Source organism: Mesocricetus auratus, unplaced genomic scaffold (genome assembly GCF_017639785.1).
Source record: "Mesocricetus auratus isolate SY011 unplaced genomic scaffold, BCM_Maur_2.0 Super-Scaffold_100009, whole genome shotgun sequence".
NCBI lineage: Eukaryota > Metazoa > Chordata > Mammalia > Rodentia > Cricetidae > Mesocricetus > Mesocricetus auratus.
Genome location: NW_024429193.1, coordinates 22,818,788 through 22,846,118, shown reverse-complemented (window position 1 = coordinate 22,846,118; position 27,331 = coordinate 22,818,788). Strand labels below are relative to the sequence as shown.

The window sequence follows — 27,331 nt, the reverse complement described above, 5'->3', positions numbered from 1 at the left end:
GAAATAAATGCTACAGTACATTTTCTGTTCTCTAGTTTTGTGTCAACTTGACACAAGCTAGAATCATTTGAGAGATGGGAACCCCAATTGAGAAAATGCCTCCATGAGACTGGGCTGCAGGCAAGTCTGTAGGGCATTTCCTTAATTAGTGATCAATGTAGAAGGTTTCAATTCATTTTAGGTGCAGCCACCCCTAGACTTGTTCCTGGATTCTATAAGAAAGCAGGCTGAGCGATCCAGGAGGAGGACATGCCAGTAAGCAGCAGTCTTACATGACCTGTAACAGCTCCTGACCCCAGGTTCCTGCACTGTTTGAACTCCTTTCCTGACTTTCTTTGATGATGAACAATGATGTAGAAATGTAAGCCTAATAAAACCTTTCCTCCCCAGCTTGACTTGGTGATGTTTTTTTTTTTTTGCATAGCAATAGAAACTCTAAGACATGTTTACTCAAAGCAACACTTGAGGTCTATTCAAACACTTTCCTCATCCCCTAAACTCATCCCCTGAACTTCATGGCAGCAGAGATGAACTGTCATCTTCCTAACCCTTGGTGCTTCTCTTTCCCCCAGGGAAATGGAGAAATGGGTAGTGAATCATGAAAACTAACAAGATAAGCTATCCTCTGTATAGGTAAGGGAATAATACATAGATACAGCTAGCTGTTCTAGAAACTCCAAGACATATGAATCATTTATGTCAATAGCTATACATAGAGAAAGCAATTGCTGTGAGTAGCAGTCACTAGCAATTACAGATGGGTTTTTTGCTTGACTTTGTTAAACCATACCTACACTATTTCAAGATTATTGCAAACTGTCTCACATACCAGGGTTAATAGCCATGAGAAATATCTTTCCTAATGGCCATTCTGATGATGCACAACCCACAGACATATTTCCTAATTAGTTTTTTATGGTTAATAAAACATTTGGGGAAATCACTCTTACAGTTTCTCTGATTTTAGTTCGGCCATCTCTCATACATGTTTCATTGAGGATATAACATGTGAAAAAATGTGTGAAAAATAATTATGGTATTTTTTCATAGCTAGCAAAGTGTACGAAAACCTACAAATATCTGGATTTTTAAAATTTCTACCATTATGAGGTGATTGAGGTTGTTTGCACTCCACAAAAATATCTTGATAGATATTCCATGAAAATTCTATAGCCAAATTTAGTTTTTAAAAAAATAGATATAATGTCTTTCTTCTTTGTTGTAAAAAAAAGTCAAAGGCTCACGTGCATGCTATAAAAAGTAATCAGTTACCAAAATGACTTTTTGGCTCAAATTAAATCTCTCATGAGCTCTGCCTTCTTCCAACATCTTTCATTCTTTTCTCCAAGGTGTGTTGTGTGTATTACCTTAATATATACAAATCTTTTCAAATCTCATTTTGTTTTATCTACTGCTCCATACAAATTCCACATAATTTCTCCTGTGCTAATTATGACACTGCCTTCCACAGAGAGGTACTTAAAATCCTATATAGATGTCTAGACATTTTTGTTCATGTGTTTCAACCCCTGCTTGGACATTGGCTCTCACTCTGTCGAGAAGTTCAGCAACAAAAGAGACTCTTGTCATTGAGTATTTGCTATTGTGGGACTTCAGTCTTCCATACTCACAATTTTTAAAGAGAGTTCTATTTTCCCATTATTCAGAATTACCCTATTTAATTGAATCCATATATTATTATAGCCAGGAATTGGATCCATGTGCTTTACTATAAAATCCTGTAACCATTTTCCTTAGAGAAATTCACTACCTCCTATCAGAAATGGCTACCTGTATTAGACTGTTAGACTATCTCAGATAAATAATAAGCTGATAGGAAAAATATAAACTTGTTTCCCATATAATTGTACTAAAATGTATTACAAATTAAAAAAAACAAAATGAAAAAGTCAAACAAGGTAGAGGACAATCAAATGACTCAACCAATAAAAGTGCTGGTTGGGCAGGCCTGATGACTTCAGCCACATCTGTGGAATCTACATAAATATAAAGGGAGAGAACTAACTCCAAAAAGTTACCTGATGACCTCCCCACATGCAGAGTGTAACCCATTTGCCCATACTTACACACCTCATGCACGCATATCGTCAGACAATAATAAAAGAAACATTTAAAAGGAGTTAACAATACCTAGATTAACACTGTAAATACAATTCCCAGTTTAACAAAGACCTTTAATGCATGTAGAGATATTTATGTTTTCTATTTTGACTCCTTGATTTCACTCTTTATATTAATACATTTTGTACATATCTTGAGACTTTGTTTATAGATCTATTTTTCATATTTTCAAAACATAAATTATAAAATACATATATCAATATTCTTCTACCTTGAAGAAAACTGAGATGTTAAACAGTCGAAAATTCATGAAATAAAAGTGATATGAAGAGGAAAATGGGGGGAAAAGAAGAGGGCATTAATTCAGGACAGCAGATGAAGGTCAATACAGAAGAGGGAGGGCAGAGAAAAATAGTACTAAAATATTTGAACATCCATAAGGAATTATTTTTATTTACCTAAAATTATGTATAATGCACATACATCGTTTAAATGATGTTATACCACCAAGAGCTGAAAAATGCATCCATCCAAGAGCCATGGACCATCTAACAAAAACCACAGTACCAGGCATCAGATGGTAGTTAGGAAAGTCCAAGAGACTCCTATCACAATACAGGCTATTGCTGTTGCCCTTGGTTGCCTACCAGTGATGACTCAAGTCAAAGTTTGATTTATTGAAGCAATATATTATGGAAAACAGTTGGGCTATCTAGCTATGGATTCTTTAAAACTGTCTTTTCAGCAGGATGATGGTTTAGTAGATAAAGTACTTACTGCACAAGTGTGAGGACCAAGTTTGGATCCCTAGCTCCAGTAAGAAATACAGGTAGATATGGTAGTTACCTGTAATCCCAACACTAATGAAGCTGAGACAGGATCCCCAGGCCCCAGGGCAAACTGGCCAGTTAGTGTAGATAAATCTAAGCTCCAGGTACAGTGAGACATCCTACCTCAGGTAATAAAATGAAAGCAATATAAGAAGATACCTAAGGTCAACCTCTGGCCTGCACACATGTGCACCCATGTACCTACACACATGTGAACAAATATATACACACACATGCCAGAGTTTTAAAAAATTCTAGATACTATAACCAGTTAACTTACTGAAGCATGAATAAAGACACCAATAAGTGAAAAAGTTGTTAAATTGAACACTTGCCTTCTTCAGCCATCAAGGAGTAAATATAGGCTGAGCATATGCCAGTGGGAAGACAGCAGCTATTTCCCACTGTGAGCTTCTAGATACATGTGATAGAAACACACACACACACACACACGCAGAGAGAGAGAGAGAGAGAGAGAGAGAGAGAGAGAGAGAGAGAGAGAGAGAATGAGAGAGAGAGGCTGGCCAAGGAAGCTTCTGGGCTTCGATTTAAATACATATAATACTGATATACATTAAATTAAATGTAACCAATTATGGGAAAACCACATACTACATATGAAGTGCTAAGTGTCCAATGCTAAGAATGACCATAAAAATGAGTCAAAAAGAGTGAGTGTCACAAGACCAAGCATAAAACCTGACCACTGAGTAGGAAATTTTTTGCATTAGTCAGCGAACTAATTCTTTATACTAGGCCTTCTGCAAAGTATCCCCATACTTTTATTCCAGGCATTTAAGGTGAAGAAAAGATCAGGGTCTATGGCAGAACCAGACACAACAGTATTTCTCTCCATTTCTCCCTCCTTTCAGGCTATCCCCAAACACCTACCACCTACATACCTATGCACTTGAGCTCATTGACCACAGGCCAGGATGGTTAGCAGGCAAGATGTCACAGTAACCTCATTGCAGATGTGAGCAATAGGCTTACATCCAGAAGTCCTATTGACAATACATGGAAATCCACTTTTCCTATTTGATAAAATTCCTTAAAGAATCTTTACAATGTAGAGCTTGTTAATATTCACACGAAACAATATGAACAATCAGTGTAGTCAAAGATATTTTCTGAATGTTGTTCCTAAAATAAGTCTGTTGCTTTTCCAGTTATTAACCAGCCTATATTAATGTTGTATAACAGAGGATCTATTTTCCTTGTTTATTAGGACTTTCATGTAACCATTTTGTTAAAGGCTTTCCACTGATGGGGATTAATGGGGTGGCAAATTATTGCAAGAGTGTATTACTGCTTTAATTTTGCTTTAAACAAAGCAATATTTGTTGCATACTTTATCTTGGGTCTCAAAGTCATTTCAAATTTGAGGCCAGCTTCCAGTTTTGTTTTCAATTTCTTGGTCTTTATTATTTTAATTTAGTTTTTACATCATTAAAGGCATCTTCATTGTTGCTTTTGCTTTTCAATTGTTGAGGATTTTCCCAATAATTCTGTTAAGTAAGCTGTGGTATACATCCTGTTGTAGGTTTAATCACCAAGTCTTTTACCCTTTGTTTATCCACCTTTCAAATTAATTCCCATTGTGAGAAACTAAAACATGATTTACTTTTAAAATCTTCAGTACGTTATAGAAATACATGGATTTTTATTCTTCAATTCCATACATATATGCAATGAAATATGATCACATACTCTCCCTACTTTCCTGTCCAGCTCTACTCTTATCTCCTTAGCAATTTCTACCCCTAACTTCATATCATATTTTTTGTAGCCCACCAATTCCAGTTAGTGCTGCCAATATGTAAATGGGCATGAGAATTCACTGAAGGCTGGGGAAGTCATCTAGAAATAGCACTAACCTGAAAGAAATACAGGTCTTAGGCTACTGTGATAGTTTATTTTTCTTGTGAATGTGACTGGGTGATGAAATTTTTATAGTACTATGGAGTTACGTTTTTAGATGGTATTGTAACAGTATTTCTAGAAAGAATTAATTGAGGTGGAAATATCTGTTGTGGAAGGGGTCACGATCTCATGAATTGGGGTTCCAGACTTAGCAAGAAAGGAGAAGAGAGATAGACAGTGGGGCATAGGAATTCTCCTTTCTCTCCTCTCAGAGCACTGAGAATTGGCTGAGCTGCTACTCCTGACACCTTTGGGCCACCCACTGCCACAGCCACTGCCGTTCTAAATTGTGAGAAAAAAACCAATGTCTCCACCTAAGATGCTTCTTGTTGGCTATTTCATCACAATGAAAATGAATTTATTCAATAACTGTTAAAGCCACAATGCTGATTACAATGAAAATCTCTGTTCATAAGTTAAAAATAAATTATTTAATTCTCATAGTAAAAATCATAAAATATAAAACTATGATTTAAGAACTTTTCTTGCTCCCCGTTTTGTGCCTCTGCATAGTTGACTCCAAGATAAGAACACATCTGGTTTCTGAATAGCAGATAATGCCTTTAGACTACATTATTATAAATAGTTATTGGTTTCTTTTCCCCCCTCACTTATTATGGCACAACATACTGATTATAATTCTATGAAGGCTCTAAAGTCAATCATGTCTACTGATGAAAGATTAAGAAGAATAGAATAAATCAGCAGGTCATGTTTGAAGTGAAAAGTAGGATTTCTTTCTTTTTTTTAAAGGAATGGTCCATTGGTGGAATGTAAGCCTCAAACTAGAATGGTGTGTGCTTCAAAATCTTTGGGAAAATTAGTTTGAGAATATCTGTGAAAATACATGATGTATTTCAATTTGACTCAACACTACAGTTATGTAAATATTAAAAAATAAAATATTTTAGTAACAAAATTATAATATAAAACTTTTGCTACTCAGTTTATACACATCCTTAGAGACACAGCTAAGATAACTTGTAATAGAGAGCATCAACATGGGGTTATCTTACGTAGCTTCATGAAGGAGCTATGGATCTTAGATTTGTTTGTACAAAATTGATAAGTAGAGAAATAATTTATGTTACCTGTAAATCATAAGAAACCTTTCCTACAAGTATCACCACATCATGTTTATATTTACAGCTCCTTAACCACACATTTACAAGAGGAAATTTGATTGCTTGAAAATTATAGCTTAAGCTGTCCATAGTCATTAAAATACATTTACAGATCTTCCATCTCCTAGCCACAGCCACAGCCTCATGTTCAGTCATGGCAGGATGATTGCAGATTGCCATCTAGATAATCTAGAATGGCAAAATTTTCTAGAAACACTCTGGCAAAGGGAGAGCTTACAAATAGCCTGTAAATTTCACTTCACAAATTCCATGCAATAGTGATCAGGCTAAACCCTACAAAGTTAATAATAAGCTTATATCATAGGGTGAATAGTCACCTAGAGACCATGATAGCAAACACTTCAAATCAGTGATGCACTTACAGAAGCAGAGGCAGATAGCAAGAGTACGCAAGAAAAAAGTTTCCTATATCTGTCAGGCTTTCTGTTAGGGCCCCATAGTGTCTTTCATAAGGACAGTCATCAGAATACTCTAAAGTGCTATCTAGCAGGCACATGCAGTTCTCATGGGGAAAGAGTACTCTGAAAGTTGGTGATTATCTTTGTAAGTAACGACCACCAAAAAAGGTTAAACCAGAGCTCACCAGAGACTGAGAATAGCATTTAGGAACCTTAAGGTTCAGAGAGAACCCAATGACCACACTACAGGTAATGTAAAGCTGACATGACGGCCTTACCTGTGATGCAGATCCTATCCACTGATCGAGGACCTTGTATAGAGGACACATAGTAAAATGTGTGACCATCACTACCTACAGTGCACCAGGATATAGGTGAGGCATGATTCTGATTAAAGGCCTTAGACTGAAAATCTGTGCTTCCCTAACTTGATTACATGCTGTGTTTATCTTCAATATGTACTGAATACATTCTCTCAGAACTTCAGAGAGGACGGTACTCACAAGCTCCTGATACAGATTTTGATACTCCTGGTAAATGGAGAAAAGTGCCTCATTGACTACCATTTCATTTTTTGGGAACTACAAATGGTCACTATTTTTGTAAAGCTAATATTTGATTAATTTCTGTGATAATCTGTTAAGGAATAAAATAACTATGATCTATTTATAGCATTGTATCTTTCTCCATTAATTGCCTATTGGCAATACAATTAAAAATAAATTTTGACATATTCACTGCCATAATCGTTGTTACACTCAACTTTCCCCAGTGCCTTCATAAGAATAATTCATTTTCTGAAGCAAAACGTGCACTTCTTTTGTTACAGAGCAGTGGCTCTTGTAAACTTGATCCTGGGAACACTGTGTGCATGCTTTATTTGCTGAGATAATATCATTCCCTTCTAAAATCTTCCTCTTGTTGCCTTCTCACTAAGCTATCATTTATCTAGAGTGTTCTGAAATTTAGGGTTTCAATAGAAATAATGAGGGATGGAGACTCAACGGGGAGAGAAAATGAATCACAGAAGAGAAACAAGTTCAAACTGTAAATTGATTTGTTATTGGGCAGACTTTCTGAATGATTGCCAAAATGTTTTGCTTTAATCCAGCATTTACTGGTCTACTTGCATGTACCCAATAATATCTTATCTAGATTCTTATGCTAAGAAATTAAGACAAATTGTTTCATTGCCTTTTTATCATCGTTTCTCCAGTGTTGAATAGGTTCTCATCTAGACAAATGGGATTCAATGGCAGGTGAAAATGGCTGGGGGTCAGACCTCTGTAAATAATTGGAGTGACTCACAAATCTTATGAAGATGTGTTTAAGATAATGGACAAGTTTGAATCAAGAGATACTTTTGTCTGACACCATGTTACTACTGTGGGAGGGCACAGTTTTCAAAACAGCGATATACTCATGTTTGTATTACATGCACACAGAAAGAACCAGTTGCAGATATATAAGGAGAGGGAAGAACGTACCGTGAACTCTTCAAAGATTTTCATGAGTTCTTTATGACCATGCTGCTCAGCAATATGCATCAGGTCTGAACCATCCATATTTCTCATACTGGCTGCCCAGGGTGCCCCTGAGCACTGTAGCAGATGAAGAGCCAGGTTCTTTAAGCCGAACTTCGCTGCACAGTGCAGGAGTGTTGGGAGCTCTCTGGTGTGAGTATCTGGAGACACACAAAATACCAATATTGAATATTTTTTATCTGCACTGAGACTGGGGGACAAAAATTAAAATTAATAAAAGCTTAAAAACGTGGGCCCTAAATCTATACAGAGAAAGGGAACTTCTAATGGTAAAGGAAAATTTAACTCCTTAAATCAGGAGTGCATGTCTGGCACCTGAGCTCCTGTTCTCAGAGAAGGGAAAGTAACTGTCCACCACTCATGTTAACATTCCTTTGCTAATTGCTGGTCATAAAGGTCCCCTGCCAGTTATCAAGACTCCCTGGCCCAGGGGATAACTGACAGACCCTATGATCCTGCAAGCCCATGCCCTATCTTATCTCACTCAAATGTATCTTGCTTAAAATATATAGTTACTACTTGACTCTGTACTTTGTATGACCTTAAGTAACCATGGAAACCCTGAAATTCGTGGCCTTCAACCTTATGGTTTTAAAGGTTTGCCCCTTTAAAAGCTTCTCTTTTGGCTGGTTGGGATCTCATTTCCTCCACTCCATAGGGATCCAAGCTGGCCAGCCTGAACAATAAAAGAAACCTTTTGTTTTTGCATCACAGTGTCGACTCCTTGGGTTAGTCTCTGGGCTCTGTGAACATGGCACAACAAAATGAAATAGTCAGAGATAATCTGTTCTGGTAAATCATACTCAGAAAAACTGAGCACAACTTCAGTAAATGCTCTCCATTGCAGTAGCAATGGAGAGCATCCTTCCTATTTTCTTAAAATAAACACAAATGACTATTATCACTACACTTATACACCAATCTTAATTGTAGAGCAGACTTGAAATGACTACAAGAATTTCACCTTTCAGAATTTGAAAAATGTTCTTGGCCCTTCTTGTATAATATGCAATGGGTCAAAGTTTGGCAGACATTTTATAAGGTGAGAATTTTATGGGCAAACACTGACAGTATATAAGGTCTGTGCTAACTTCAGGTAAAAATAATGCATTCTACTGAAAACATGTAATATATTAATTCTTATTTATTTGCAATGACTTGCATTATAGTCAATTTTCTACAGTGATTAAAACATGTCAAAGTTAATCAATTCAGAGATAAACCTGGTAATTTCAAATTCTCATGTGCCTTGATTGCCTCATGCTTTGCTACATTAGAAAATATAATACTAACTGTACCATCTCTTTCTAACTCATGCCCTATCAGGGTTCCTGCATCCTGTCAGTCTGGCGAGCTAAGTCCTTATTAATTCAGTTTCAGTACTTTATTAAATAAGCATTTGTTAATTATAGGGTTGTATTCATCCTTTAACATCAACAATTTATCTTGGTATCCTCAAGTTACTACACAATGTCAAAAACAATAAATAACTTCCTTAGGAATCTATTTCTATACAGCAAAAGGAGTGGTCAGCACTGTAGTGGCTCCTCTCTGGATCTTGAACATGTATCCAATGTCAATGAATTCAAGCTAATTAGGTGATGTGCCCATGACTCTACTAAATTATGATTATGGGCCGTTCTTTGATTATTGTTGTCCTGCTTGGTTTTATGTCAACTTGACACAAGCTAGAGTCATTAGAGGAGAGGGAGCCTCAATTCAGAAAATGTATCTGTAAGATCAGTTTGTAGGCAAGTCTCTGGGATGAGTCTCTGTATTGTTTAGATCCATACAATTTGCTATGTAGGAAATGGGAGACACATAATAATACTTTCTAGGCAGTAGTTTAATAGGCAGTGAGATAAGACAAATTTACCATAGAAACCGAGGAGGCAATAAATGGTTTGCCTATGGTAGTATATAACAAAATAGGAAATAATACATGTAAATAGTTGCTGATGTTATGCTCAAAAACAGCTTTTGCTAGTGGTTATCTTGGGTGGGAAGAGGCAGAAATGGGGAGACAGAATGCAAAATTTCAGATGGATAAAAATGGAACCTAATATACAATCTGAGAACTACAGTGAATGCTGTATCAAGAATTTTTGTTAGCGCGGTGGTGGTGGAGCATGTCTTTAATCCCAGCACTTGAGAGGCAGAGGCAGGCAGATCTCTATAAGTTCAAGGCCAGCATGGCCTGCAGAGCAAGTTCCAGACCAGCCAAGCTACACGGAGAAACCTTGTCTTAGAAAAAAGGGAGGAATTTTTGATAATATTTTAGATGCTCCTGCCATTAACAAAATGGCAACCAGGGACATTTCCTTAATTACTGATTGATGCAGGAAGACTAATACCATTGTGGGTGGGGCTATCTCTGGATTCTATAAGAAAACAGGCTGAGCCAGCCTTTATGAGCAAGCCGGTAATCAGTGCTTCCATGGCTTCTGTATCAGCTTCTGCCTCCTGGTTCCTGACCTATGTGAATTCCTGTCCTGACTTTCTTCAGTGATGAACCGTGATATGCAAGAGTTAGCCAAATAAAGCCTGTCTTCACCAAGTTGCTTTGGTCATGGTGTTTCATTACAGAAATAGAAACCCTAACTAAGACAGTCATCTTCAGGATTTAACCTAGTTCATATGATCACTAAAATTTTTGCTTATGTATCTATTGTCATTACATTTTTCTACAAAGTATCATTTGTATTTAAAACTGAAGTAATCATGTTCAATGAATTCTACAACTGTGCAGTCCTGTTACCACACCCTAAAGCACATGGGAGCTTTAGTGTCATGGACCTATGTGCCAGTCCAGCTATTCCCTAATATAAGAGTCTGATACATCCCAATATTGATAAAACAAAGTATTTTGTTTCTCTTGTGAGGGAAGTTATACTCTCTGCATCTTATGCAACACTGTCTTCTGTCTGTCTCTGTCCTTTAATTTTCCTGTGAAGGATATATTTGCCCAACATTCATTAATTTCCTATCTTCAGGTACGACTCTTAAAAATTGCTTTTAGTGTTTCTATATATTATGTGCTTGTTAATTGATTTTCCCTCCTGGGCTTTGCAAGCCCTGCTCAATCTGTAATTTCCTTCCCTTCATCAGTTTAGGATCATTTTTGGCTTCAAATATTCTTCCTGCCTCATTCGTTCTCACCTTCACACAAATTCTAGATTAGCTTAATAAGATCAGCTAAAACTTGAAGCAGAATTAAGGCGAATAAATGCCTAGAAGAGCTGGGCTTAGGCTTTATACAGCTTTTTGTATATACTGAGATTTTGTTTTGTTCTTCAGTTGAAATAATATATTTTGACCTGTTTTTTAAATCTTTGAATTGATTTCGTACTCTGTTGTTTCTGTTACTCATCCTATCTAATTTTATTTATCTATCTGTCTGTCTGTCTGTCTGTCTGTCTACCTATAAACTATCAATCCATTCAGATAGGTTCTTACTATGTGGTCCTGGCTAAATTAGAACTCACCACAAACAGGTTGTCAAACTCATGGTGATCCCCCTGGCTTTGTTTCTTGAGTGCTTTGATTAAGGGCATGTGGTCCCATGCCTGACAGTTAACCTAACTTTAAACAACATTCTTTGATTTTTTTCTTTACTATAACATGCATTTCACTGATGAAATGTCCACTTTTCATGTCTGCTGGTCAACCCCTTTCAGTAGGTTCTGTAGAATGATCACTGTAGTTATTTAAATACTCATAACTGACAAGTTTAGCATTAGTAGCATTTCCATGTCTGTTTCTTTGGGTGGCTCCTTCCTTGACTGAGGAGCTCTTCAGCTCTTCATTCTCACATACCTTGTAATATTAATGTATGATTTGCATGATACTAGGGGAATAAAACAATGCGTATTGATCCCATAACATGACACATTATAAAAAGCTAAGCCAGTTATAGGGAGCAGCAATTTTTACTTGGGAGGACTACTTTACCAGCATAATTCTTAATCATATTTTAAATACCATCCATATATCAAAGATATTTCTCTTTGGAACAGACAAATACCATAACATGTCAAAATGCATAAAACTTATTGTGGGGGTATCCAGCCCCAATAGATACATCTACAACACAGCTACTACACCCAAGGTTCAGAAAATATCATGGAAGATGGGGCCAAAAGATTAAGAGCCAGAGGTCCAGGACAGCTTATGTAAAGATGTGTCTTCTAGAAATGTCAGGGACACTCCATTAATGGTGCCTCAACAATATGGCTGTCTAAATAGACCTAAACAAGTACACTACCAGGACATGCTAACATGGAAGGCAGAAATCACACAGGACTTATGGTCTGACAGCGAACTATAAGCAACTAAGAGATGCTGAGACAGAGAGGAATTAGTCTGCCTAAAGAATGAGTCCCCCAGTTGGTATTCAATACCATGTGGCCAGCCTTGAAATCATATACAGGCAATCAACACTTAAAATACAGTAGGTTGTATTTATATATTTATGGATATTTGTGTGTATTAAAGGGAAAGGGCCATGAATTTGAGAGGGAGCAGGGTAGAAGAGTATATGGTAGAGGTGGGGGAAAAAGAGAAGAGAGAACATTATGTTATTACATGACTGATTAGGAGGTGTACACTTACACTCTCACCACAAGGAAGGAAATGAAGGAGGAACAGACATTCAAGGTCATCCTTGATGATGTATGGGATTGGAGGCTAATCTCTACTACATGAGAATGTCTCAAAACACAAAACTAAAAACATAACAACAACAAAGAAGCTGAGTTTTGAATTGTTTATTCTTATTTTGGTATGGGTAGCTTTAAGATGTAAGTTGTATCCTTAGCCATCAGGGAAATGCAAATCAAAACAACACTTAGATACCATCTCATTCCAATCAGAATGGCTAAAATCAAAACCACTAATGGCAGTTTATTCTGGAGAGGATGTAGAAAAAGGTGAACACTCCTCCACTGCTGGTGGGAGTGACAACTTGTACAACCACTTTGGAGATCAGTATGGAGATTCCTCAGGAAAATGGAAATCAGTCTACCTCAAGATCCAGCAATTCCATTCTTAGGCATATATCCAAAGGATGTACCCTCATACAATAAGGACATCTGCTCAACTAAGTTCATAGCAGATTATTTGTAATAACGAGAACCCAGAAGCAACCTAGATGCCCCTCAACTGAAAAGGGGATAGAGAAAATGTGGTACATTTACACAATAGAATACTACTCAGCAGGGAAAAAATGGAATCTTGAAATTTGCAGGCAAATGGATGGCACTAGAAGAAACCATCCTGAGTGAGGTAACCCAGTCACAAAAAGACAAACATACCACACACTCATATATTGATTTTAGACATGGAGCAGAGGATTCCCAGCCTACAATCACACTGCCAGAGTGTCTGGGAAACAGGGAGGACCCTAAGAGAGATATGCATGGTACCCTGGAGAAGGGGAATGGGACAAGATCTCCTGAGGGGATTGGAAGCAAGGGGGGATGGGAGGAGAGTGGGAGCTGGGATAAAGAGAGGGGGAGGAGGAGAGAGGAGGAAATGGAGGAGCAGGAAGGTTGAGTCAGGGTAAGAATGGAGGAGAGCAGGATGAGAGATACCATAATAGAGGGAGCCATTGTATGTTTGAGGAGAAATCTGGCACTGGTGAGATTTTCAGAGATCTACAAGAATGATGACTACCTTATATGCCATCTTAGAACCCTCATCCAGAGGCTGATTAAAGCAGAGGCAGACACCCACAGCTAAACACTGAACTGAACTCTTGGAACCCAGTTGCAAAGAGGAGTGATGAGTAAAGGAGTCAAGATGCAGCTGATGAAACCCACAGAGGCAGCTGACCCAAACAAAGGGATCTCATAGACCCAGACTGGTGACTGAGAGGCCAGCATGGGAGTGATCCAGATTCCCTGAACCTGGGTGTCAGTGAGGAGCCCCTGGCAATCTATGGAACCTTGGTTAGTAGATCAGTATTTATCCCAGACATACAAATGGACTTTGGGAGCCCATTCCACATGGTGGGATGCTTTCTTAGCCTGGACACATGGGGGAGGGCCTGGACCCTGTCTGGGATGGTATGACAGACTTTGAAAATCCCCCATGGAAGGCCTTACCCTCCCTGGGGAGCGGATGGGGTATTGGTTTGGGGGGGTTGCTGGGGGTCAGGGGAGGAGAGGAGTGAGAGAGAGCTGGGAGTAACGTGTAAAAACTTAAATAAAATTTAAAATAAAGTTGTAAGTTATACATTCTAGTCAGGAGAGGGTTTCTATTAGTCTTTTTTCTTATTTCATTATTTTTCTTAAACTAACAGCATTTACTCAATGAACAATTTATTTCATTCTTACATAAAAATAGATTTCTTCCAATGACACAAGAACCTATTAAAACATGGTTAGATTTCAATACATAACTGCTCCCATTCACAGCTATTTTCATTAAATTTTTTGTTTAGCTTTATTTTTTTTAAACAGGGTCTCTGGAATTACACACATTTTCCTGCCATTTCCAGTAAACTCTCATTTAATTAATCAAGATTACTTGTATTTGTTTTATTATCAAGGAATAAATAAACAAAGCTACATTTTAGAGTAAGATGTGGCAAAATTGCTGTTACCCCCATGCACATTTTTTAGTTCTCTCAGCCAATGTTTGATAAACAGAAATTTAAGAATAAGAGACTAGAATGTCTGAGAGAATATTTTCAAGCAACATCTAAACAGACACGCCTTTTACATGTTAAACAGATGAGTTTTCAGGCAGCAAGGAGGCTGAGTCATGTACTTGCCTATGCAGGGTGCCTAAACTGTCCAAGGGAATGCCTAAAAAAGATGGCCAAGAATGAGATTGGCATGCTCAAACCAGTGTTCTTAAGAGCTTAACCTAGCTAAGTAGAATGACAAAAATGGAATGTGTCCAGCTATAAATGATAAGAATTAATTCACAATTTGACAGGAGGGTATGGAAACTGACAGTGCCGGACACATAATCCATTTGTTCTCACAGACTCCTCTCTTGGATATTAACCATTCATTCACTCATAGTGAGGGACCAGGTGGCCACTTGGGGACAAGAGAATGAGTCACATGAAAAAGAGATTAAAAGGCAGGTGATGCACATTTTAATCCCAGCTCAGTCAGTAAATCTTTGGCTCTTAAAACAGTTCCTTCACCTTCCCTCTCCTCAGCTTTTTTATTTCTGAACGCAGAAGATTGCGGGTGGGGATTACAGTAACTCTAATACTCTCCTGCTTTATGCCACAGATTCAGGGGTGGGGCATTTTCCCTGTGTTTTCAATACAAAGAAGTAGGGAAAGGGACCGGAGAGATGGCTTAGTTGGTGAAGAGTTTGCCACACAGGCATGAGGACCTGAGTGTGGATGCCTAACATCTTCGGCACATTTAAAAAGCCCAGAAGCAGCAGTAGCATCAGCAACAACCATACACACAACCATACACAGGGCTGTCACCACCACCACCAACAACAACAACAAAGTCAGGTATGCTACTGCCTGTATCTGCAATACAAGCACTGATGAGCTACCAGGCAGGAGAATCACTGGGATTTGCTGGCCAGCTAGCCTAGACAATGGGTAAGCTCCTTCAACCTTTGAATGTGTCTGTTTTCTCTTTTCCTGTTTGTCTGTCTCAACAATAAGGTAGTCTAAATAGGACATAAACAATGACACCAGTTGATATATTGATATGGACTAAAAAATCTCACAGATTCCCAGCCCTAAGTGAAGAACTACAGAGAGAGGCAGGCTACCAACTGGTTATAAAATACCAAGAGATCTACCCTAAAGACATAGGAGCAATGCTAAATGGGCTGAGCAGGTTGTACATTTAAGCTTATGCCTGGAGCAATAATAATCAAAAGGAAAACAATAGAGGTAATTCATGAAAGCAGAAGGAGGGTCTGTAGGTAGAGGCAGGGGGTCAATAGGAAGTAGGTGTAGTAATAGAGGATTGAAGATGATCCATTTATGAAATATCACAATTAAATCTGTTAGTCTACAGAGTTAATAAATGCTAATAAAAAGAAAGCAGTAAGAACTTCGCTTATGAAATTCCAACATTGTATCTGCAGTGTGTATTGCAAAGGAATAAAGAGCAGAGTAACCAGAGCAGTTGAAGTATGGAAAAAGATGGATTGGTTGAAGTCCTGTGAGTGGCCACTGAGGACCGTGTCTGTCAGGGAGACGGCTGTGCTTATTTTCCCACACGGGGAACTCACAGAAACCCAGGCAGTGTGTGACACGAGGTAGTCAGTGGATTGATGTTCAGGGCTAGAGCGCCCACGTTCGTTAGCAAGGAGTGTTCCTGTTTACTCCAAGTCTGCTGTTGTCTGGAACCTGAGTTCACTTTAAACATATTCAATGACTTACATAATAAAATAAACAAGGCCCCGATGAAAGCTGGACAGCCTTTGGTTTACTAAAGGGACCAGGAGGAATTTAACAAGATTTCAGAAGGATTGTATGCCAAGATTAAATGAAAATGTCATATGAGAATGATTAGGAAACATTTAAGTTGGGTTAGCCAGCAGAGTTAAATCTTAGAATATTTATCTTTGGCAGTATGCATTTCTATGTTGGCACCTATTAGATGTGTATAGTCCTGCACAGTGGCTCAGTGGGTAAAGCACTTGAAGCTCAAGTGTGTGAACATGTGCCGAAATCCCCAGAAACATATTAAGGCAATTACAGAAATGCATCTTTGCAGTCCTAGCACTCCTACAGTAAAGTGGGAGGAAGAGGAAGGAAACCCCTGGAATCTTGAGAGTCAGCTATCCTAGTGTATATAGTGATGAACAACATAGAATCCTGTCTCCAAGGTAGAAATGAAGCTGGTGCCGAAAGTTGTTCTGTGACACCTATACAGACACCATGGAAGGTTTGAACTCTCATTTATAGGCAGGCATGCAAGAGTGCATGCTCTCTCTCTCTCTCTCTCTCTCTCTCTCTCTCTCTCTCTCTCTGTCTCTCTCTCTCTCTCTCTCTCTCTCTCACACACACACACACACACACCATAGACACACACCATACACACCAAAAATCTTTTTAAAAGTATATTGCATATATTTATGCCAATTAAATATACACACAATTCATATATATTAATGTTTTTATACCTAGATCTATTATTCTATCTATCTATCTAATCTATTTAATCTATCATCCATCCATCCACCCACCCATCCTTATTCTTTTTGTTTTGTTATTCTAGACGATCCTGACCAGTACAGCAAGGAAGGTGACTATAGTACTTTGCAATCCATATGTGGAAATGAAAGAAAAGCAAGTCTTCCATGATGTTCTGCCTCTTTCTTATTAGACTAATGCAGATTAAGTATTTACAGTTTGAGATCTTTTAAAACAGTGTAGTAAAGGCAGCACTCCAACGACAAGCACATCCTCTCAGGAAGTGAAGGAAGATGTTCAGGGGTGGATTGGTAACAAGGTGGCAAGCAGAAGCGCCTGGGCATGCCATGACTTTTAAAAGAAAGACATTTAGGTCTAAGAAACACCACCTCACGACTGCAAACCTTAGTTATTAGCTTATGTAAGATGTGAGCACGATGTGTGCCTCCAATGTGTCTGTGTTTGCTCCTGTGGGTCTAACTGAGGCTAACTCAACCATGCATTTTCCTTTTGAAAATGGATGTTAGAGATCTTATTTCCTATTAGTTGTTGCTAATAGCCAGTGGTTTGTGTTTCTTTTCCTGACTCTGATATACTCACAGACGCTTTTTACTTCTGACCCTAATAAATCTCTTCCTAGACAAGCAGCAGAGATAGGTTTGACATATAGGGAGGTCCACACAGCATCTTCAGAAGGCACACAGGCCAGAACCTCACTCTGCTCTGACAGATGCCAAGAGAAGAGGGAGAAGATAAATTAAGAGGCAAAATCATGAAATCTAAATAGTTGTCTTATTACAAGAAAGAAAGAGTCATTTTAATATCTGGAGCTCAAAATTATTTCCACCTATAACTGTGTGTGATGATTTATAGAAAACTGTTGTCACTAGGAATAAATAAATCTATTAAATTTGTACTGAGTACCAGAAACCCTTTGGGTGCAGTTTTATTCTAAAGGGCAGCATTGCCATAGGGATGAAATGGGTGCTCTGAAGCCAATTCATGCAAAATGAAGTGAAAATCGCCAGTTTTTGTAGAATGTAAAGAGATAGCAAAATAAATACATAAGGGTATTTAAAATCTATTCTCATAAACTATGCATTAAAATACTGTATATAATTTAGTCAAAACACGTGTTATAACATTTTCTTCCAAGTTGGGGAACAATTCCACATGTCTGTCTCTTTGGTACTTTCTGTCGTCTGTCCGTCTGTCCATTCATCTATCTGTCAGTCTGTCTGTCTGTCTGTCTGTCTATGTCTCTGCCTCCATCTCCATCTCCATCTCTCCTTTGTATTGCTGTCATCCCCAATACTCTGGAGGTACTTCCCATTGTGTACATGGTTATCCTGTCCTAATGTGGCTGCAGAAGCTAGGGTTTCTGTAAGTCATTTGTCATCCGGCATCCCAACATCTCTTCTGTAATACAGAGATTAAATAATACCACAGGAGCATTGTGAGGAATTAAGACAATTTATGTAAGATGTTTCACCTTGTGTTTGGCACAGTTAAGCACAAATGCTAGGTTTGACTGGTAATAGCGCCTATTCTTGTGGGTTTTGTTTTGTTTTTCCTTAACATTCCTTTCACTTTCACCTGGGAGAGAGAAGGTTATCACTTATTGAGCTTAACTGAGCCAGCCATTTGTTAGTGGTCATATTCATTGGGGCAAAATAATATAGTTCCTCTTTTCCTAACCTAACTCCCACTTAGACCGTCAGCTAAATTGTATGTCTTCCTGCCACTTGCATGAAGTACCATTCATTACAGGGACTTGAGAAGGACTGTGAAGAACATGAAGATGTTAAGGAACTGCTGCTGTGAACTGCTGAAAGTAGTTTGAGGCTCCAAACAGCTGAGGGCTATAGGAGGGCTGCAGTGATTGCACTGGCTGAGAGTGCAGTGCTGGCCTAGCTGTACGATCGTCGCAGCTGCATTCAGGCTGTTTGATGAGGGACAAGCCAGGTGCACTCATATATGAATCAGAACTAACGTAGCAGATGCTGAAAGTGACCCTGACTCATTTTATTGTTTCTCTCTGATATTCTCGGCTCTATTACCCCGTCTAGCTGAGAAACATGCTGAATGCATCTCTTATAATGGTTTCCCACTCCACAGTGATCCACATACTAGAGACTTAAATCCTTCCTATGATTCCCTTTTCAAGAGTCCTAAAGTATAGGACTACCCCAAGTTTGTTTAAATGTTTCTTGACATTCTACTTCCAGGGAGAACTTTTTCTATTTAGACAATTCTTCTCCATGAAAAAGGTTATTGTAAGTCAATAACAGCAACAGGTCATTACAAAGTAAGAGAACATGGGAGCAAATTTTGCTTCTTGTACACATCTACCTTATCTTTACCCACCCCCTACTTTGTTGGCTGAGAGTAAAACATAAAAATAAATGCCAAATGAGGAAGTTTGTTGTCTAGACAAGGGTGAAATGACTAAGACTGGCTTAGAATAGTACTTCAAAGAAGAGTCAGGGAACTGAACCTAGAATTTCCTAAATACCCTTTAAAAAGAAGACTGGGTGAGACAATAATAAAATAAAGTCTTCATTAATATAGCATTTGCTTTTAAATAAACACAGATGTCTATGACTCATTGTAAGAATATCAGTATTGAACACATTTTTAGTTTCAAATGGGTACATTCTCCTCACAATGTCCTAACTTTCTATTTATTTAAGCTAAAATATATAGAAACAAGCAATATATGTTTAACAATGAAACATTTAGGCAATAATTTATAGATCTGCTCTGAGAAACACTCAGGAGTTAAACCGGCTACACCAATGTTCAAATATGTCTAGTGTTTTACTCAAGAACATAATGGTTTTCCCTTCATATTCTTAAGATGATTTTCTATCTAAACAAGGACATCTCAAACCTTATCATCAATTCAGCATGAACATGATGCAACACTGAAATAGAACATTAAGGACAGGAAGGTAAGGTGTTTCTGTTGTTAAATACCACGGCTCAAAACAGTTTAGTAGGAAAGGGTTTATTTTAGCTTATAGTTCATAGTCCGCCATCAATGGAAATAAGCTGTAAACTCAAGGCTGGAACTGAAGCAGAGACCATGGAGGAATGCTTCTTGCAGGTTTGTTCATCAGGACACACTCGTACAGCTTGGCTTTTATACAAGCAAGGACCATCTACCCAGGTGGCACCACCCACTATGATTCCCTCCCATATCAAACATGAATCTAGAAAAGGTGTCATTAACTTGCCCACAGGCTAAGCTGATGGAGGCAGTTTCTTAACTGAGATTCCTTCTTCCCAGGTGATTCTAGTGTTTATCAAGTTGATATAAACTCAGGAACACTTGAACTGAATCATGGTCACCTCTATCTTTGTTTTTTACTGTGTTTATTGCATTATGTTCTTTTGTATTTCAAATGGAAATTGTTATGTCATAGGTTTAATAGTATCTGATTTTCCAGGCAATACTCAGCAACAAAGATGGATGAACTATGTAATTGCGCCAGGTGGGGATGACACAGACATTGAATCCCAGCACTTGGGGGGCAGAAGCAGATGGATCTCTTCGAGTTTGAGGACAACAAAGTTTACAGAGAAAATTAGAAATCCATTTCAAAAAACAAACAAAAAATTATGTAGTTGTTTATCTTCTGTTTTTAGCTTTAAAAAAGAAGCTAAAACTGTCCTGAACATAACACCAGTAGCACAGAAATTGAGATCGACAATTAATAAATGGGATCTCCTAAAACTGAGAAGCTTCTGTAAGGCAAAGGAGACAGTCAACAAAACAGCAGCTGACAGAATGGGAAAAGATCTTCTCCAACCCCACATCTTACTGAGGGCTGATTTCCAAAACATACAATGAACTCAAGAAGCTAGTCACCAAAACACCAAACGATCCAATTAAAAATTGGGGTGCAAAACTCAATAGAGAATTTTCAATAGAGGAATCTATAATGGCTAAAAGACACTTAAGAAAGTGCTCAACATGCTTAGCCATCAGGGAAATGCAACTTAAAACAACTCTGAGATACCTACCATCTTACACCCGCTGGAATGGCTAAAATCAAAAACACCAATGACAGTCTATGCTGGAACAGATGTAGAGAAAGAGGAACACTCCTCCACTGCTGGTGAGAGTGCCAATTTGTACAGCTACTCTGGAAATCAGTATGGCAGTTTCTCAGGAAAATGGGAGATAGTCTACCTCAAGATCTAGCAATTTCTCCCCTGGGCATATAACCAAAGAATGCACATTCATACAACAAGGATATATGTTCATAGCAGTTGCAGAAAGGGAGGAGAGAAGACTAAATGAACCAAGACGGAGCTGGAGATACCCGCAGAAACAGTTGACCTGACCTAATGAGAGCACACAGACCCTAGTTGTAAAGCGGGGGAACCAGCATTGGACCAAACCAAGCCCTCTGAATATGGGTTCCAGGTATGAGGCCAAGACAGTATGTGGAACCTCTAATAGTGGAGCCAGGGTTTATTCCTAGGCCACAAATGGACTTTGGGAACCCATTCCCAATGGGAGGATACTATTGCAGCACAGATACAGAAAGGAGGGCCACACTCCAATGATGTGATGTACATTGATGATCCTCTGTGGAGGGTCTCACTATCCCTGGGGAGTGGGTGGTGGGAAGCATGGAAGGATGGGAGGGCAAGGGAATGGGGGACGGATATGTAATTTTCTATAAAAATAAAAAATATGCAATCAAAAAAGACAAAAATATCACTTTATTTAAAGTTTTGTTAATTAAATAATTCTCATAAAATTCTTATAGTGATTCACAATATGTATTTGATACCATTTTTCTAACTTTTATAAAGACAGACTAATATTTTTTCTGTGTCAAGATCCAGTGTGAGGATAAATTATTTTGATGGTCTGTTTTTAAACAATTAAAGGCTGGTAAACATGTCTGTCCATGGGGATCACCTGGAAACATAACCATTGATGATGCCCTGTGTCCCCACTAATTTGTGCTGAGCATGACTTAGGCCTGTTGTATCACAAAAGTTTTATGGGTGACTAAAATATGCAGCCCTTGACACTCAAGTGAGGCTGAGGGTCATCAGCACCATCTTTCCATGTGATTATCAGAAAAATATTTAATATATACTTCAATAATCCTGCATCAGAGCCACAGATCCAAAGGGTAGGATTCATTATCCATGAAAATATGGGACCAATGCTATTGCATCCTTCCTCCATTAATCAACTTTTCTTTATGGATGAAATGCCTTCAATAACTTAGAAAGAAGAAAGGTTTGTTTTGACCATGATTTTAAAGAGAAAGGGGAGGGCTGGGATTCTACATTCCAACTGAGGCTCCCTGAAGGCTGCATCATGTGACCTAAAACCCCACAGTAGGCCTGGACTTCAAAGATGTCTCTCAACATCAGCAATTTGGGAACTAAGCCTTTAACCAGGAGCTTTTGAGGAGCATTCCAGGTCCATATGAATTCCAAAAGTCTCATTCTTTTAAATTTATCTGGAATTCTACAAAACTGTGAGACCTAAACCATTTGTACTCTCCAACTGTACACTTCTAATTTCATAAACCTATGCAAATATAATGCTGAAAAAGCTTATAAAGAGCATATTCCAAATCCATCCTCGTAATTTTGTGTATGCTTTCACTTATCTAGAGTTAGTTGCTCTTTTCTCTTCACTGGGATTCATCATTTGATATCTAAAGTCCTAACCTCTAAAGCAGTGAAAGTTCATGCATGCTTTTCTGATGACTCCATAAGCCAACAGTGTCACATTGTTTAGACATCAACTGCATATTATCTTGTTTCCACAATTCAATTATAAGTATCTTGAATTTTTAAAAAATCAAGTTATGTTCCTTTTCAGTCCTAATTTGGCACCTTATTTTGTAAGTGGATAATACAGTTAAAATTTTTCCCACTGATCTAACTATCTTCCTTCTTAAAAGACGGCCTGTCTCTGGAGCTTCCCTGTGATGGACCCTTACACATGCAGCTGCCACACAATCAGCGGGGTTCATAATTGTTTTGCTGCTCCCTTAAAGCTCGAAAGGCTCATAATGAGTCTACTTAACTAACATAGAAACCAGCCAGAGAATTCTTTGACCTCTAAGTGCTAATATGCAAACACTCGATTTATCATATTCCTTAGTCCTGAGCCTGACTCATTCACCATCATATCTCAGTGTTTATAAATGCTGCATGCCAAGTGAACTATAAGCATTCCTTCAATAAACTGTGCAGAAACAAAAATAATTCTAAAATAGACCATGAGCTCACAGTATCATCTGACTATATAACTGTTATCAGTAGCTCTTACATGTGTTTTTCCTTTATATACTTTATACCATACAAATAATAACTGAAAAAACATCCATTCAGAGATCAATGCGGTGGCTCAGAAAGTAATGCCACTGTACAAGGAGCCAAGTTTCATGATCTCAGTGACTTCCACGAAATCCAAAATGGGAGGAGAGAACTGGCTCTCACAAGTTATCCTCTGATCTCCTACATAAGTCTGTACCCACACATATATACAAATAAATGAATTTAGCAGATTTTTTTACACAAGGAAATGCCCATTTTGTAAAAATTTTAAAAACACAATTACTTAAGTTATATAATCCACACATAACTACTACAAACACTAGCTGAGACCAACAATTTACATACTAATATGTGTGTGTGCTATATTCAACACCAAAATAGCAAGTCATCAAGAAATCCTGAGAAAATTAATTTTGATGCTTGTATTAATATCTGTGTTAAAATTTACATAACCATTGATCATTAGAATATTGTTATTCAGTTTTGGTAATAATACACTGCTGGTTGTGGTGTCCCACGCTGGTAGGATTTGCTGAAGGAGGTAATAACACACAATGATGTGACAAATAGTATTTATCATAAACATCGTTATTCAAACATATCTGTAGAGTAAAATTCATGAGGTAAGGCCACTAACTTTAGAAACTACATACAGTTTACTGCCTGTAATTGAAAGAGTTAAGTACATGGACACAAAAATATTTATACTATTGGAGTTGACGCGATGAATCAGTGGGTAAAGTACTTGCTGGGCAAACCTCCCGATCTGAGTTCAGTCTCCGTGACCATCATAAGGGTAGACAGAGAAAAATGAAAGTTGTCATGTGCCTCCTGCATGTGTGTTCACACTCACAATATACATCACACACACACATACTCATACACCAATAAAATACACTTGAATGTTTATTCTATATAATATGTCTTTAAGAGTTAGGAGTTATGTAAAACAATAATCTGTTTCTTGACAATGTAATTTCTTAAAGAGGCACAGAGATTAGAATGTAATAAATAAATAATACTATTGAAAAATACTTACATTCTTTTTGAGGGTAAGTTTCAGTTTGGAGAGGTTTGAATTCATAATATGGTATCTCATGCTTGAATATAGAAGCAAGAACACCATCAAGCTCTTCAATGCTTTTCTGTTTTTAAATGGAAAGAATATTGAAAATTAGCTGATAAGATACTCATGTTCTAGTAAATGACCCCATACCCATACATACATAGGCAGCATTAACTGAACCTAGTGTGTTATAAAATAGAAAGACATGAAACTATGAGTGAGACATATTGGGGGGACAAGAGAATTGCAGATGGAAATGGAGGATACATATGATCATATTTCACTATACACATGTACGGGAAATACAACAGAATCCTGATTAACAAAGGAAAAACAGGTGTGGTGTGCTTTGGTCTCAATGGGAGGTAAACCCACTTTCTATGTGAAGTTGAATTGTCATCATATTTAGATACCTGTAGGGAAAGTCAACATTTAGACTGAACACAGTCTGTGGTGTGCAGAACCATGCTCTGTGCTTAAATAACTGAGGGAAAGAAAATAAAGCCACCTCCTTTGTCCCACTGTTCATGAGAAGGGACAGGAAAGTAAGCCAGGGCAACCACTTAAAGAGGAATTTGATAAATAGTTTGTATCACATATTTTATAATTTCCTGCTGTAGCTTATAGTGAAGCAGGTAAGTACACAAGTAAAAAAAATGTTTCTGAGCAGCAGTTCCTAACCTGTGGGTGGCAACCCCTTTGATGGTGGAGCTACCCTTTAATAGGGGTCTTCTAAGACCACCAGAAAACACAGGTATTTACAGTACAATTCATAACAGTAGCAAAATTACAGTTATGAAGTAGCAACAAAACTAATTTTGTAGTTAGGGGTCACCACAGACATGAAGAACTGTATTAAAGTGTTGCAGTATTGGGAAGGTTGAGAGCTCACTGCTTTAGAGGGTAGGCAAAGTTTCAGTCTCACTCTCTCTCTCTCTGTCTCTGTTTCTCTGTCTCTCTGTCTCTCTCTCTGTCTCTCTCTGTCTCTGTCTCTCTCTCTCTCTCTCTCTCTCCACTTACAAGAATTATTAAGTTAATTTAAAAGGATACATCTTTAGTAAATCAATATATTTTCCCTAGTCAACTTAATTTTTCTAATTTTTGAATGAATATTTCTCAACATTGTGACCATGAATACTGAAGCAAACATTAAAACTCAAGGAAATGTAAGACTTTAAACTACCTTGTATTTGTTGCTGATTATATATGTGTGTGGTCATAGAGTCCCCTTGACTGACTTGCAAATAACATGGTAGGGAAAAGAATGTTTTGAAATCCAGATCCAGGTCTTTTTTGTGAGTCTCAGTAATAAGTAACTGATAGCATCATATGAGAACATTAGTAACTAGGTGAAATACCAGTAACTATGATTTGCTTTTCTCTACATTTTCTGATGGAGTTCCTAGGTGTCAATGAAATGACATCATCCCAACCTAGACAGAAGTTTGTACAGAACTCCATGTGGAAACTCAGCCTTCCATGCCCGGGTTTCGTCTGCTGGAACAAACGCATCAGTCTGTTATTCACATCTGAAATTCTAAACTGAAAGCACATAGCTTTTGAATTATTTAGAATGAAATTTTGCGACTGTAAAAGAGAGGCTCAGAGGGACAGTGGCATAAAAGAGTCCTGTGCCTTTTAAACTCAGAAAACAGCAATTCTGCAACCCAGGGCTGATGTAGTGGCTCCCTGTGACTGGGGATCTATGCTCGCACTAGGGTTTTAACTGCTTCCCATTGTCTTTTCAGTTCTTGTCTGTTGCTCCCATGTTGGCCTTTCAGACATCAATAGAAAAGACAGTGCCAGGAAAGCATGACTATCTGCTGTGAGTGCTTCCAGATTTGCATGTGTCTGTCACAGACATGCCATGTCACTGGGTATAACTTAGACATATGTCTATTTGCTGGCTGCAAAGGAGGAAATGCAATATTCATCCGAGTGGCCATGTGGATATAGAATAGTGACTTGCAGAGGAAGAAAACTGTGAAGGTGGCAGCCACAGTAGGCTGATTAGTGGGTACACAAAAACACAGACTGGAGATAAGTTCCAGTATCCAGAGCACACTGAAGTGGCCACAGCTGACCATAACCTACCACATACCATGTGAAGGACATGAGGGGAGGAGCCTGTAGTGTACAAATGAGAAATGCTGAGGAGTGGTTACCAATCACCTGAATTTTATCAGTTTTCAATAGGCACGCGTTGGAATATCATACTGTGGCAAGTCACTGTACAGAATTATTACATTTTAATTTTAAAAGAAGACATGGAACACATATTTGAAGATCAAACCTCTTGAAAAGAGAAGTGTTATAATCTAACATTCCATCTCTGAATAAACTTATTGGATATTTGAATTCGAGGAAAGCACAGACAGCAAGAGTTCTAGATTTTTCATTTGACACCTGAAAAAATAAATCCTTCAGCATGAAAGAAACGCATGTGAATTTCCTGTGATTTCAGCGGTTGTATTTTTAATAAGAAACTATAATTTCTACCCATGACCTATCCAAATTTCTCCTCTGCCACATTGCTACCTTCCAGAAAAGAAAGATAATAATATGCAGCCTCTCAGAAAAGAGCTCAGGCATTTTTTTTTCATAACAACATTTCCTTAATATCCACAGGAAAGTTAAGACAACTTTTATAAGTCAACATCAAAGCGTACCAACTCAAGGTCCACTACTGTAGTAAAAGAAAGATGAATTGCAGCACAATTCTCTGCCTGCCTGGTATAATACACTTCAGAGAGTTCATGATTGTATAAGCAGATCATTTCACATGTAAACCACAATGTATATTTCAGGGGGTAGTTTCACTTCTCTTACTACCTTGTTTGCATACTTGGTCTATACTTTTTTTCACTGTTATTCAAATAGTATCAGAGA

The 27,331-nt window shown here is 38.0% G+C and overlaps 1 protein-coding gene across 2 annotated transcripts in view; it reads right to left on the bottom strand.

Annotated features, from left to right (window-relative positions):
- The window catches only part of Bank1 (B cell scaffold protein with ankyrin repeats 1), a 239,980-nt gene that overhangs the window by 138,805 nt on the left and 73,844 nt on the right, over positions 1-27,331 (bottom strand). For both annotated transcript variants that reach the window (XM_021233978.2, XM_040751744.1), the window contains exons 6-7: positions 24,416-24,521; positions 7,866-8,062 (exon numbers count right to left, since the gene is read on the bottom strand). In XM_021233978.2, coding sequence (XP_021089637.1) covers positions 7,866-8,062; positions 24,416-24,521 — 303 coding nt within the window. The remainder of the gene's footprint in view (positions 1-7,865; positions 8,063-24,415; positions 24,522-27,331) is intronic.